Source organism: Lepidochelys kempii, chromosome 2 (assembly GCF_965140265.1).
Source record: "Lepidochelys kempii isolate rLepKem1 chromosome 2, rLepKem1.hap2, whole genome shotgun sequence".
In the NCBI taxonomy this organism is placed as follows: Eukaryota; Metazoa; Chordata; order Testudines; family Cheloniidae; genus Lepidochelys; species Lepidochelys kempii.
The window spans coordinates 250,982,507-250,997,640 of record NC_133257.1 but is presented as its reverse complement, the minus strand read 5'-3'; the positions used below and the strand labels follow the sequence as shown (position 1 = coordinate 250,997,640).

The window sequence follows — 15,134 nt, the reverse complement described above, 5'->3', positions numbered from 1 at the left end:
CCTGCATCCTCCATGGCAGTGATTCTCAACCAAGGTACATGTATCCCTGGGGGTATGCAGATCTTCCAGGAGGTTTTCAACTCATCTAGAACGGTGTTTCTCAACCTGGGGTTGTGACCCCCGGGGGGCAACACAGGATGGGTTTGTGGGGGATTTTTCAAGTGCAGGGCCGGCATTGGGGCTGGCAAGCAGGGCAACTGCCCAGGGCCCCATCACACAAGGAGCCCTGTAAAGCTAAGCTACATGCTTCAGCCCCGGGCAGCAGGGCTTGGACTTCAGACAAGGCTCACAAATGAAAAACAGGCTCAAGTATCACACTGAAATGTAAGCACAATATTTATATTCCAATCTATTTATTTTATAATTATATGGTAAAATTGAGAAAGTAAGCTATTTTTCAGTAAGTTTGTGTGACACTTTTGTATTTTTATGTCTGATTTTGTAAGCAAATAGTTTTTAAGTGAGGTGAAACTTGTGCTATGCAAGACAGATCAGACTCCTGAAAGAGGTACAGTAGTCTGGAAAGGCTGAGAACCATTATTTTATGGATAGGCACCGAGGGAAACACAACACACTGCTATTCACTAGTTAAAACAGAATACTGATGATCACCAATCGTGGATTCTATTTCTGGCTCTGGATGAGGAATGTGATTTATAGTGGTGAGAGATGGAATAATGCAAAGTAGTTTAGTCACTCTGAATAGCAGTATAGTATAGTGGATACTCGGGATCCGTACCTGCAGTGACCTTGCATAAGCTTCCTGCTAGCTTATTTATAAAAAGACAGTGTGAGGGGAGAGTTCAGAAGCTCTTTCAAAGCTGTCTTCAAAGCTGGGGTTCGTGGCCTTACTAAACTGAATGAGAATTTAAACAACATTTAGGAGAAGCGAAGGAAAAAGTCTGCCTTTCTCCCCATCACCCTTGCTGGATGTGAGTTATGGTGTTTGTGCTACAGCAGATTTGGCATCAATTAAAATTGAGCAGGTTCACCTTGGCACATATGTTTTCCATTATGGCTAAAGAGTTATAAAATACTCTATAGGCAAACACTATATATTTATAACTGATATTCTAGGAATCAGCACGAGGAGCAACAATATAAACATGGGACAGGTCCTGGAGGGATTTAGATTTCTTTCAAAAGGGGTACAAAAAAAGACAGTGAAGCTACAAAAAGGAGCAATTTTTAGACTTATTCTCTGTATGGATTCATTTTTTGCCAATTGACTATGAAAATTCAAAGAGCTCAAAGTTTGTATTTTATGTATAGTCTTTTCCCATTTCAATGAGATTTGTACAACAAAGATTTAAAGCTCCTGCTAAAACCCAACTCTAACACTAGCTTAACTATGGTGCAGGTGCCATTGCATTGTAACATCAAGAATCCTGGAAGCCTTCACCACTTCAATTTACATTGCTTATATCTTAATTTCCCCAGGGCAGTCCCTGTCTGTATACTATGTTTTGTACAAGACTGATCACATTTTAAATTATTTAATAAATAATTACATCAAACAGCAAATAAGGGGTATATACAGATGTGCAACCAAAGTTATAAGGGCTTCTCTACACTTGAAACACTACAGCTGCGTCGCTTCAGTGTAGACACTACCTATGCCGAAGGGAGGGGTTCTCCCAATGGCACAGGTAATCCACCTTCCTGAGAAGAATCCATCAACCTAATCTGTCTACACTGGGGGTTAGGCCAGTTTAACTACGTCACTCAAGGGTGTGGATTTTTCACATTCCTGAACAACGTAGCTGGCTTGATCTGTTTAGTGCAGACAAGGCCTAAAAAATTCAATAAAGTATGTAATTAGCTTACTACAATAAAACAAGTTCATGGAAACCAGTTCATAACAGTGGTCCAAACTGTACAGAAGCCAATTAATTTTTTTGCTACTGTACCAGTTATTTGTATGTAATTGCAGTAAAATCAATAGTTTGTATGCACTATCCTTTGCAGCCACACTCTAAACGAAATAGCCTAATACTATTGTAACTACAGCTTTGGGACTTGGTATTTATACATTAATAAGTCTACAAATAATATATTTACCTACCTTTTTTAAGCCAGCAAATCCTTCTGATTCCAGAAAGAAGAAGGCAAAGGGCATCAACACAAACAAACAAAGATTGGAAAAAAGGGAAGCAAGATTCCACAAACCTGAAATAAATGAGAAGAAAATGTTTACATTACTTTTCAAAACTGAAGAATCTTAAAATAAAACTTATTAAAATTCCTGACATCACTATACTGTCTTTCAACTAGGTAGGCTTTTTAGATAAACACAGAGCATGTATAATAATTTATATATAAATATAAATGAAGATCTTAAATATACATAAGATTCATATAATCTATCACTGAAAGGCAGCAACCTGAATGCCCTGAAATTTTAAGCCAAAAGTGAATACTGCCTTACCTAACTGAAACTGTTGGGAAGTTTTGAAGACCGGCTGCAATAACTAAAACTGTATTTTTCTACAGTATCTTTTCTTGTGAAGATTGACCAGGGATTTTTAAGCTATAAAGATATTCACAATTTATTAACATGTTTCCAAGAACCATATTTACAAGGTTTTTGGGTCCTATGCAATGGGAGTTAGACACTTAATTCAGGCACTTTTATAAATCTCACTAGGTACTTACCTGCATCTTTACATGCCTAAATACCTTTGTAAATCTCAACCTAAGCCTAGTGCTCAAGCAGATTCCTGAGCACCAGCACAATACTGATTCTTCTTAAAGTGTCACCTGCCTAATGACTAACCCCATTTCCTGCAGAACACTGGGCTTTTCTGTGAAGCGTTTCATTCGACATCAAATAGCAACCCTGAATTGCTTAGTTTGTGAAACCTGAAGGGATTATACCTCAAGATGGTATCATTTCATGCTACAGATAATTTTTAAGCTGTCTATACAGAATAATAATTTCCAGTACAATGTCTCATCTCAGCACTGATTCTTGGACGGCTCAGTTCTATTCCCACTCCTATTCTTCCCTTTAGAGGGGATCGAGGCACAACATGGACTTTAATGCCAGCAATACACAGATAACACCATCTCCACATCAAATGCAGATATTTCCATTTTACCCGTGTCTATCTGAAATAAGCTGCTGGCTAAAACAGAAAAAAGGCAAGACAGAGGAGGTGATGGCTAGAAGGTATGAAAGGATTACTCTAGACCTCCACCTTGGGCATCTGTGCAATAATCAAGATTTTGCAAAGTTTGAGATCTTCTTGACAAAGTCACTGGTGGTTACACACATTTTTCCACTATTCTCATCTCCAGCTGGGCAGGACACTGTGTTCCTCCTTATCAGTTTCTGACTTACCTACAGTCTACCCGTACTACAGTCACCAATAAACTTGACTACTGCCACACACATTGCACTTGGGAATGAAAACTGAAGCCACAAGGCAGCTGCAATTGGGTCTCATTTAAGAAACACAGGCTGAGAGGAAAATATTACTCCAGGGCTTTGCATGCTCTCCAACCTCCTCCAATACAGCATGCACTTCAAAATCCTACTCTAGATCTCCCAAGTCCTAAACGGGCTGGGGAACCAACTCTCAGGAATGGACTATATCGTTCCACAACCCAGTATGAGAGCAATGATCAAACAGTGTGTTCCCAGAGTGTGAGGTTTCCAGGGACAAGAATCTTTATGGCACAGTCATATTTGAAACTCCATTCCTTAAGTAACAGTTTGAGCTCAGATCTTACCACCTTTAAAGTGATATAGAAATGTAGGGCTGGAAAGGACCTCAAGAGGTCATCTAGTGCATACCCATGTGCTGAACATAGAATTAAGCCTTCCTACAACAAAAGAAGAGTGATAGCATACACATCATAGTGATATTTAAAATGGGGAGCTGTGGAAAAAAAGCTCAGTCTTTTGAAATGGGTCTTTAGATTTTGTTCTCAATTTTACTAGTGCCAACACACCACAGCAATGGGTACACTAAATATACACACTTCAAATATGAACTGTATGATAGAAACATACCTATTCTTATAGCAGTAAACTCAAAAATGAAAAATTAACATCTTTTAGATGACATGTTTCAACATTATAATTATTACCGGAAGTTTTCTGTAAGATATTTTCAATATATTTACTTATATTTACTAAACAATGTTGTTATACGGTTACTGTTTTATTTGCAATGAAACAGAAGAGTTTTTACTGAACAGTCATATTGAATTTAATTCCCACATCAGTTACTGTAAAAGGGAAACTTATTTTACAATGATTTTTGTGATCCCATAAGTGTCATTGTACAAAGCAGAAATGATTTTTCCATACATTTCAAATAAATGTTCTGTGGAAACATTTTTTCTCTCTGGTTCTCAACCTGCGGTCTGCAGACTGCTTGAAACCCGACCAGCACGCAGCTGTGGCCCATGTGAAACCCTCAGGGCCATTCAGGTAGCATATATATTATGTGGGTGCAGCCCACATAACAGAGAGAGCTCAATATGCAGCCCACCATGGTAAACAGGCCGAGAACCACTTTAACATGCAACTAAGCTAGTGGAGTAACAAAACAGGTAAGACACTGACTGAGCCCTTCTAACCGACAGTGGCTTGCTCTCTGTAGCGTTTTCAGTCTGACACCTCATTATATAAGGAGAAACCATATATTTTCCTACCATAAGAAGTTACTCACTCTGCGCAGTGATGATGGTTCCTCAAGATTTGTCCCCGTACGGGTGCTCCATTGTAGGTGTGCTTGCGTCCCTGCGCTGCTGATCAGAGAACTCTGGTAGGGGCGCCTGTAAGGCCCGCACATGCGTTCTCTCTCTCCTTGTGCTGTGCCACGAGGCTAGCCAGCATGTGTGGGCTAATGCCCCTCAGTTTCTTCCCTACCGCAGAGTCATAGACAAGAACTCTAAAGTAGAGGGGAGGAAGGCAGGTTGTGGAGCATCCATAGATACATGCATCTTGAAGAACCATTGTTACTGCACAAGGTGAGTAACTTCAAGTAGCGTTCCTAGGGGTGCTCCACTGTAGGTGCCTCCCGAGCAGTTCCCCTTCTGGAGGGCCGGGACTTCAGAGTCAATGCTGTCATCGGTAACGGACCTATCGAGGCGAAGATGGCATCAGAGGCAGAGTCCCCAGTGATCATATAGTGTTCTGCAAAAGTGTGGACTGACACCCATGTCGCCACTCTACAAATCTCTGAGATAGGGACATTCTTGAAGGTGGTGACGGATGAGATTGTTCATGCACACTCCACAAGGTCAGAGTCTGAAGGGGTCAAGTTGCAAACTTGATAACACAGTCTGATGCAATTCGAGACCTCTTGGAGAGCCTTTGGGCTGATATTGCTGAGCCCTTGGATCTTTCCTCAATGAAGAGGAAAAGCCTAAGGGACTTCCTGAAGGCCTTTGTCCTATCCAAGTAGAAGACCAGGGTTCTCCTGACATCTAGTGTATATAATATAGCTTCCCTGTCATCTTGGTGTGGCTTGGCATAGAAGATTGGAAGGTGAATCAATTGATTCATGTGAAATGGGGAGGTTACCTTAGGGATGAATTTTGGATGGGGTCAGAGCATAAACCTGTCCAAAAAAATACCAAGTAAGGGGAATGTACCATCAGAGCCACAATCTCTCCTATTTTCCTGGTAGAGGTAATTGTTATGAAGGCAGTTTTCATTGATCGGCACGGCAGTGAACAGGTGGCCGTGGGTTCAAAGGGGGGGCCTACTCAGTCCTTAATTCCCATGTGGGGGTAGGGAGTCGAAGCTGAGGGAAGAGGTTTACTACACCTCTACAGAACCCCTCTACAGGTTGGTGGAAAGCTGTTATAGCTGCCAGGTGAACCCTAAGAGAGCTTAGAGATAGACCCGACCTTTTTAGGGTCAAAGCATAATCTAGGATCTGTGGAAGAGATGCAGAAGTTGGGGAGATTTGTTGGGATGTTCATCAAATCTGAAACCTGAAGCATTTCTGCAGGTAAGTACCTTGTGTTGAGGACTTTCTACTGTGTAATAGAACCGCTTGTACCGCTCTCGAACAGGAGTCTTCTAGGTGTTGGAACCAAACAGAAGCCATGCCCTCAGGTGGAGAATCCCCAAGTTGGGATGTAGGGTACATCTTCTGTTCTGCGAGAGGTGTGGAATGGCCGGGAAAGGGACTGGCGGGCACATCACAAGCTGTGACAGTAGCAGGTCTGTCTTGGAAAAGTAGGAGCAATCAGAATGACATGATCTCCATCCCTGTTTACTTTCAGCAGGACCTTCAACAGTAGGGTAAATGGGGAAAAGACACAGAGAAGGTCCCTGTCCCAGGGAAGAGGAGAGCATCACCCAAGGAGCATTACTCTATCCCCGCTCTGGAGCAGTAGCGTGGACATTTCTGGTTCAGGTGAGTGGCAAACAGGTCTGTGGACTGTGTCCCCCATTGTCTGAATAGGTTGTGAAGTACTGTCAGGTGTATCTCCCACTCGTCGTCGTGTGGGAATTTGTGACTGAGATTGTCCGCTATTGAGTTTTGTGCACCTGGGAGGTAAGCCACAGACAGTGTAACATTGTGGGAGATGCACCAATTCCATAGCCTTATCACTTCTGCACATAGAGAGGGTGACCTGGCTCCCCCTTGTCAACTGATGTAGTACATACAGAATAAGTTGTCTGTTAGGATCTTTGTGCATGATCAGCAGGAGGAAATGGGTGCAGGCGCTCCTGATCACTCTTAGCTCAAGGAGATTGATATGAAGGGCTATCTCCATGGGCGACCATTTGCTTTGTGTTCTGAGGCCATTTAGATGCACGACTAACTCTATGAGTGATGCGTTAGTGGTGAGGAGCAACGACAGTGATGCCTGCAAGAAGGGGATCCCCTTACAAATGTTGAATGGGTCCTTCCACCAGTCTAAGGAGTTTTTGATTCTGGTGGGTGGTGATAGAGATTTGTCTAGTCTGTCCTTGTTTGGTCAGTAAACCAAGCTGAACCAAATTTGGAGGTACTGCATGTGAAGCCTGGCACGCAGTATCACCGCCGGGCCCACTGCCATATGCCCCAAGAGTTGGGAGCAAAGCCCGGCTGGTATCTAAAGGCTACTCTGAAAGGTGTCTATGAGCGTGATTAAAGATAGGAACCTGTGTAGAACCAAGAGGACTTTGGCCTGTAACGAGTCACGGTCGACCCCTATGAATTCCAGGTTACACTGGAGTGAAGGTTGACTTCCGGATGTTGATCTGTTGACCCAGTTCTGTAAACAAGTTCACCGTCGCTTTGATGACTTGGTGAGCCTTTCTGAGAGATCAGGCTCTGAGGAGATAATCATCCAGGTAGGGGTAGACCATTATCCCTTGGAAAGGTAAAGGAGCAGCCACTACTGAAAGAACCTTGGAAACTACTCTCGGAGCTGATGATAGCCAAAGGGGAGCACTCTGTATTGGTAGTGGTCATGTCCCACAGTGAATCTGACAAATCATCTGTGAGCCAGGAGGACTGAGATACGAAAACAGGCGTCCTAAAGGTCAAGGGCCAAAAGCAAGTCTCCCTGTTCCAAAGTTGGAATGATCATTGATAAAGTGACCATCTTGAATTTTTGAGCCTTGACAAACTTGTTGAAAGCTCAGAGGTCAAATATGGGTCTCCAACCTCCCTTCTTTTAGGATATGAGAACATAACGAGAGTAGAACCCCTTACCTCGTAGATGCTGAGGTACTGGTTCTATGGCTCCTAACTGTAGGTTTTGCTCTACATCCTGTCATAGTAAAATCACGTGACAAAGGGTCCTGAAGAGAAACAGGGAAGGGTGTTGTAGAGTGGGTAGGGAAGTAAAATGGATGGAGTACCCAGTTTGAACGATCTTGAGGCCTCATTGGTCCAATATTATGCATTCCCAGGCACTGAGGAGTGCTACCAATCATGGCAAAATGGGTGTGGACCGATGGTTAGCTGTGTTGGTCAATGGGAGTGGTCTAACGGCACCTCAACCTGCCTGTCAAAAATGATGCTTAAATGTAGAGGGCTGGGACAAAGATCGTGGACCAGGTGATTTGTGTTTAGGAAAGTTCCCTTTCTTTCTTTGTGGCTTGTAGTAGTGTTGAGGTTGGTACTGAGACCCATGTAGTCTATACTGGGATTGAGGATTAAATCGTCCCTTTTGTCCAGGTATAGATGCCCAGTGACCGGAGGCTAGTACTGGAGTCCTTAAGGGTGTGACGGGAGGCATCAGTCTTGCTGGCAAAGAACTCTGTGCCCTCAAAAGGAACATCCTCAACAGTGGACTGTACCTCTTTCAGGAAGCCTGACAAATGGAGCCATGACGCTCATCGCATCACCACAACCATGGCGATTCACCTAGCCATCCTGTTGGCTGCATCAGGGGCAGATTGCAGCGATGTCTTTCCACTAATTGGCCCTCCTGAATAATGGCCTTAAATTTGTCACAATAGCTTCTGGCATTTTACCTGCACCGGTCGTTCCTGTAATGGGCAAGCCATCGCTGGCAGTGGTGATGTGGACTTGTGCACTGGGAGCATCTTTTTAGAGGAGTGCTTACTCCTGTCCTTCAGTGCCGATGAGTCAATGCCCATGCCCATACCCATCGGGTCCGTGGGCCTGCGAGTGGTGCTGTTCGCTGTTGGTTTCCGTGAGCCATGGGTGCTGGACTGAGATGGTCTCGGTGCAGACGATACTGAGATGGTGATCGCTTACAGCTATTTCAGGGCTCACTATGGGGACTTCTCTGTCTCTTCTCAGATGATTTATGAGAGGGGTCTGCAGCCTGTTTCCTTGACCCACAGCCCTTAGATGTAGAAGGCCGTGGGGAAAACTTATGTCTACCAGGCGACTGGGGTCACAGAACTGCCTCATTGAAGATGACCTTCTGGTGGAGCACTCTGTCTTTGTGGGATCTTAGGCCAGAGTTATTGCCAAAGACCACACTTCTGTCATACATGGCCTTCCCCAAGGCAGCAAATGCACTGAGAGTGCTTGTCCGCCCCCGGGATTGCCTCTTTACAAGTGAAGCACTTTTTTAAGCCCAGCAAACTGGGCATATCTCACTAGGGGAAAAGGGTCCCTGGCGGGGGAAGAAAAAGCAGGAAAGAAATTGAAGTCTTTTTTTTATTATTTTCAAAGATAAAATAAGAAAGGAAAAGAAGATTACAACTAGAACAGTAACTAGGAGACTAAGGGCTTGTCTTCACTACAGGGTAAGTCCAACTATGTTATTCACGTAGCTAGAGTAGACATAGCTTAGGTCAACTTATCCCAGTGTCTTCACGGTGCTGAGTTGACAGACGCTCTCCGGTCAACTTCCCTTACTCTTCTCAGAGAGCTGGAGTACTGGGGTCGACCAGCAAGCACTCTGCCATCGATTTAGTGGGTCTTCACCAGACCTGCTAAATCGATCGCTGCTGAATCAATTGCAGTAGCATCAATCTCCTCAGGGAGACCAGCCCTAACTACAGGTATGGAAAATAAAAAGATAACCTTAGACTACTAATGAACAGGGGTGGTTGAGATAGAACTGAGGGGTTTTAGCCCACACATGTGGGCTAGCCTCCTGAGAGACAGCGCATCTGCAGACCTAATGGATACTGTTACCGAAGTTCTCTGATCAGCAGAGTAGGAACACAAGGACATCTACAGCACAGCACCCATAGGGACACTCCTCGAAGAAGAATATAGTCATTTAGGAGGTGCTCAGATGATGTGATTGGTGCCAAGTATTTAAAACAGAAATTCTAGTAATTTGTATTTCTTCCTTTCCAACACAGAGGATAAGTAGTCCTTTTAGAACCTACTGAGGGAACAATAATGATATGGCTGCACTAGAAATGCTATAGCAGCACAGCTACCTGCAACAATGCATCTGCAGCATAGACACTACAGAGACAGAAGAGGTTCTTCTTCTGTTGTAGTAAATTCACCTCCCTAAGGGCGGAAGCTACATCAACAGAAGAATTCTTCCATTGACCCTGTGACATCTACACCAGGACTTAGGTCAACTTAATTACATCCCAGAGTGTGAAATTTTTCACAACTCTGAGCAATATAGTGAAGCCAACCTAAGTGTAAACCAGCCCTACATCAAAGTCAATCCCACAACTGGGAAAATCTGCAAAAGAAAAGAGTGAGGAGGAATTTGATAGCAGCCTTCAACTACCTGAATGGGGGTTCCAAAGAGGATGGAGCTAGGCTGTTCTCAGTGGTGGCAGACGACAGAACAAGGAGCAATGGTCTCAAGTCGCAGTGTGGAAGGTTTAGGTTGGATATTAGGAAAAACTATTTCATTAGGAGGGTGGTGAAGCACTGGAATGGGTTACCTAGAGAGGTGGTGGAATCTCCATCTTTAGAGGTTTTTAAGGCCTGGCTTGACTAAGGCCTGGGTGGGATAATTTAGTTTGGGTTGATCCTGCTTTGAGCAGAGAGTTGGACTAGATGACCTCCTGAGGTCTCTTCCAACCTAATCTTCTATGAAAGAAGGCTGTGATGATTTTAAAAAAAAAGTGGTTTAGAGGCGAAGTGAAGGCAGCTGTAAAAAAAAAAAAAGGGGGGGGGGGGCAAAAATTATCATATATAACAAATGGAAGAAAGTAAGTTGATAGTAATGAATATAAATCAGAAGTTAGGAATTGTGAAACACTGATAAGGGAAGCAAAGGGACACAAGGAGATATCCATAGCCAGCAGAGTTAAGGACAATAAGGAGGAGTTTTTTTAAATATATTAGGAACAAAAAAGAATCCTGAATTCTAGAGGGAAGTGGTAGAATTAATAATAATAGTGCAGAGAAGGCAGAAGTGTTCAATAAATGTTTCCATTCTGTGTTTGGGGGGGGGAAGACAGATATTAGTCTTAGCATATGATGATATGCTTTTCAGTCCACTAGTATCGATGGAGGATGTTAAACTGTACCTACTAAAGTTAGACATTTTTACATCAGTAGGTACAGATAACTTGCAACCACAAGTTTTAAAAGAGCTAGCTCTGGAGCTTGATGGACTGTTAACATTTTAGAAGTTCCAGAAGACTGGAAGAAAGCTAGTGTTGTGCCAGTTTTTCAAAAGGTTAAATGGGATGACCCAGGGAATTACAGATCTGTCAGCCTGACATCGATCTCAGGCAAGATAATGGAGCGGCTGACATGGGACTCAATTAATGAAGAATTAAAGGACAGTAATGTAATTAATGCAAATCAACTTGGGTTTATGGAAAATAGATCCTGTCAAATTAACTTGATTTTTTTTGATGCGATTACAAGTTTGGTTGATAAAGGTAACAGTGCTGACATAATAGTCATCTGTAAGGCATTTGACTTAATACCACACATTTTGATTAAAAAATTAGAACGATATAAAATTAAAGTAGCATACATTAAATGGATTAAAAACTGGCTAACTGATAGGTCTCAAAATGTAACTGTACAGAGGGAAACGTAATCTAGTAGTTCTGCTTCCAGTGAGGTCCTGCAGAGATTGGTTCTTGACCCTATGTTATTTTTAAAAAATGTTATCAATGACCTGGAAGAAGACAAAAAACAACACTGATAAAGTTTGCAAAAGACCAAAAAAAATGGGGCATGCTAAATAATGAAGAGGACAGGTCAAAGATTCAGAATGATCTGTACTGCAGGGTAAACTGGGCACCAACAATATGCATTTTAATACGTGTCAAACCGTGATGGGGATGGTCGGTCCTGGTGGTGGGAGCCATGGCAGTTAGGCCTAGTGGTTGGAGCCAGGGGGTCAGAGCCAGAATCAGGAGTCTAGAGCGGCCTTGGAGCAAGGCCGGAGTGAGAACAAAACTAGGGCAGTACTAAGAACAGGACTAGAAGCAGGGCTGGAGCAGGCTAAGGCGTAGGGAGTCTGTTGTCACTACCAGGCAGGAGAGAATTCGAAGCCCTGGAGTGACATTAAGCAGAGAGCTGCTGTTCCTCCATTGAGGCTTATATATCTGCCTGAAAGCCATCAGACCAGTTCCTGGCTTGTGGCCATAGAGCTAATGAGATCCTGGGATGCATGAAAAGGGGAATCTCAAGTAGGAGTAGAGAGGTTATTTTACTGCTGTATCTGGAACTGGTGTGACCGCTGCTGGAATACTGTGTCCAGTTCTGGTGCCAACAATTCAAGAAGGACTCTGATAAATTGGAAATGGTTCAGAGAAGAACCACGAGAATGATTAAAGGATTAGAAAACAAGCCTTATAGTGATAAACTCAAAGTGCTCAACTGATTTATCTGAACAAACAGATTGTTAAGGGGTGACTGGATTACAGTCTGAAAGTATCTACATGGGGAATAAATATTTAATAGGCTTTTCAGTCTATCAGAAAGGTGTAACATGATCCAAAGGCTGGAAATTGAAGCTAGACAAATTCAGACTGGAAACAAGGTGTAAATGTTTGACGGTGAGGATAATTAACAATTGGAACAATTTACCAAAGCTTGTGGTGGATTTTCCATTGCTGACAATTTTTAAATCAAGATTAGATGTTTTTCTAAAAGATCTTCAAAATAGTTTCTAGAGCAGAAGTTCTATGGCCAGTGTTATATAGGAGATCAGACTACATGATCACAGTGGTCCCTTCAGGCCTTAGAATCTATTAATCTATGAAAGAGGTGAGATTTGCATTTAATTCTGATTAAGGTAAGTGATTATCTTTTTCCCCCTGCAATTTTTTTTCAGTAATTTTCAAACCACTTCCCTCTCCCTCCATGCCCGCCCCTCCCCAACCCCCACCCCCACCACTTACTCCCTTCCTTTGGCTAGAATGGACTGATTTAAATCCTATTGTACAAGTTGATTGCTGGTAAAGTCAATGGACTTGCACAAAAAATTAAATTTAGCCCAAACTTGCAGCTACAGAAAACAAAATTACACAAAACCCCAAACACACATGAAACAACGTAACGGAGGCAGCCAGTCAAATGCTAAAGAATGTGTGTGTGTGCCACATTCCCAAATGCTGTTAGACTCAAGGAATGAAGAAAAGCAAATTCCAAAGGAAAGGGCCCCTCAACTGAGAAAATCCTGCCACTAGTCGTGCCACCCTTCGGAAACTGCAGCAAGAGCCTCTCAGCCACTCTTAACTGCAAGTACTGGGTGAGAGGAAGCAGGTTTGCATAGTCCCTTTCCCTGTAAATAAACCAGTGAGCATGAAATATTATTTCTCCTGTTTCCCATATTTATACAAAAGGGGAAGTACTATGCCAGTTTGTGAGGTTATTTTTATTTCATTTCCTTTCACTTTGTGCACTTTACGTGGCCTTAATTTAGGTACCTAGAAATCAGATGGAAAGGTTGAATTTGACTGGTTTTGTTAGTCAGCTGTCAAAGTTTCAAGAGTTATGATAGATGTATACTTACTATGCACAAGAAAAGTAAACAACTGACTTACAGAACAAGCATTTGCAACATAAAAACATATACTGAACAGCAGGTAAATTTCAGAAGCATGTTCTTTTGTGTCATTTTGTTTAAGTGGATTACAGAATGGTTACTTGAGGTTAAGCAAGATTATGATTTTTAAGAAGCTGTGATTCAAATATATGTATACTAACAGGGTTGATGGGAACTACATCCTTCTTTCTGGGATATTACTATATTAATATTTATACACATACATCTCCCCCCATTCAGTAAATATATTATAACATTTATTGGGGGGAAAAAACCTGAAGAAAGTAACATTACATTGGTATACGCAAGTGGCCATCAACAAGTTCTCCTCTCCCCCTTTCTTTTCATTATCACTTCAGTTTTGTTTTCCCACCCCACCTCCCAATCAGTTGGACTACCTTGAGAATACAGCAGTACAATATAAACTGAAAAGTAAATATTTATGCTCCCCCTGTACTGACTGGGTGCTAAAGTTGTATAAAAGATACTTTGCAGGCCTTCATCTATTGGCAGAGTTAACTTTAGATGAATATTGTACAGTCTCAATGAAATCTCAAAGTACAAGGCTTTCCTAATCAGCCCACTAGGATGCTTTTTTGTATTTGTTTGTATTGATTTAAGAGGAAACTTGCAATAAAACAAGTTTTAACAATTCTGAAACAACTCAATCTTGCACATTTGGCAAACAGCTTAGATATCCCAGCACTTTACTTCCTGTTTATGTGCAAGTTTCATTAAGTTTTACCTCCATCTGCTGGACACATTTAAAATAGCAGAAATGAAAATGTTACCATTTTTAAGTACATTTTCAGGAACTGTTGACAGTTAAACTTTCATTACACAAAATTACTCATCTTGAATATTATGCACTCTCTGCCTAGTTACATATATAGTAAGAGGAGACTTTTTAAAAGTCACTACTAATATTAAATAGTTACAATCATATACCAAGGCAAGAACCCAACAAAACAGGAAGGTGTAACAGGTTAAAAAATTTTACCCACTGTTAATAAAAATCACAGAAGTGGATACTTAACATATCAATTCAATACAAGAAACTACAGTGCATCAATGACAACATTAAGATTCTGATTTTTACAGGCAAAAGTTTAAAAATGCAGCCTTAACTCTGTTCCTGTGTGAACAGATTACAATGAAGTTTTCAATTATAAGACAAAATACTATTTATCAAATGCACAGTAGCAACTTGTAGTACTGTATATTAATTGTGTGCACCAGTTGAAGTCCACTAGAGACTTTTGTATGAAGTGGATAATAAATCAAACAACATAACATACTACAGAACAATTAGAAGAGTAATAGTGGAAAAATTACTGGAAGTATAGTTAGTGGAAAAATTACTGGAAGTATAGTCTGCAGCTCAATTTGTTTTGTAGTTGACTGCCTCATCCACTATATAACACCTGAAGAAGTCAGTGCTGTTGTTTCAAAAACTGAACAGTACTTAGCTGTTAAACATGTATTTCAACTAGTTAGTCAACTATATCTTTGTTTCATTAAAATACTTAAAATATATAAAAAAATTGTATGACAGGTTGCAGGAAAATGATACATTATACTGTATTTGAGAAATAGCGAGTGATCCTGTATCTAAAGATTCTACATTGCATACACAAGGGGACAGAATTATGGATGTTCAGGCAATCCTTTCCTGACTTCACACTTTAGAGTGCAATCTTAATGTTTTCTTAGTTATTTTTTTAAATAACACTTCCTAATTACTTTTGAAAGAAAAC

General features: G+C 41.6%; 1 protein-coding gene across 4 annotated transcripts in view; it reads right to left on the bottom strand.

Annotated features, from left to right (window-relative positions):
- The window catches only part of LMBR1 (limb development membrane protein 1), a 151,833-nt gene that overhangs the window by 81,960 nt on the left and 54,739 nt on the right, over positions 1-15,134 (bottom strand). For all 4 annotated transcript variants that reach the window (XR_012157623.1, XM_073334557.1, XM_073334558.1 and 1 more), the window contains one exon: positions 2,066-2,169. Coding sequence is in view for 3 of the 4 variants with exons in the window: in XM_073334557.1 (XP_073190658.1) it covers positions 2,066-2,169 (104 nt within the window). In the remaining variant the exon portion in view is untranslated. The remainder of the gene's footprint in view (positions 1-2,065; positions 2,170-15,134) is intronic.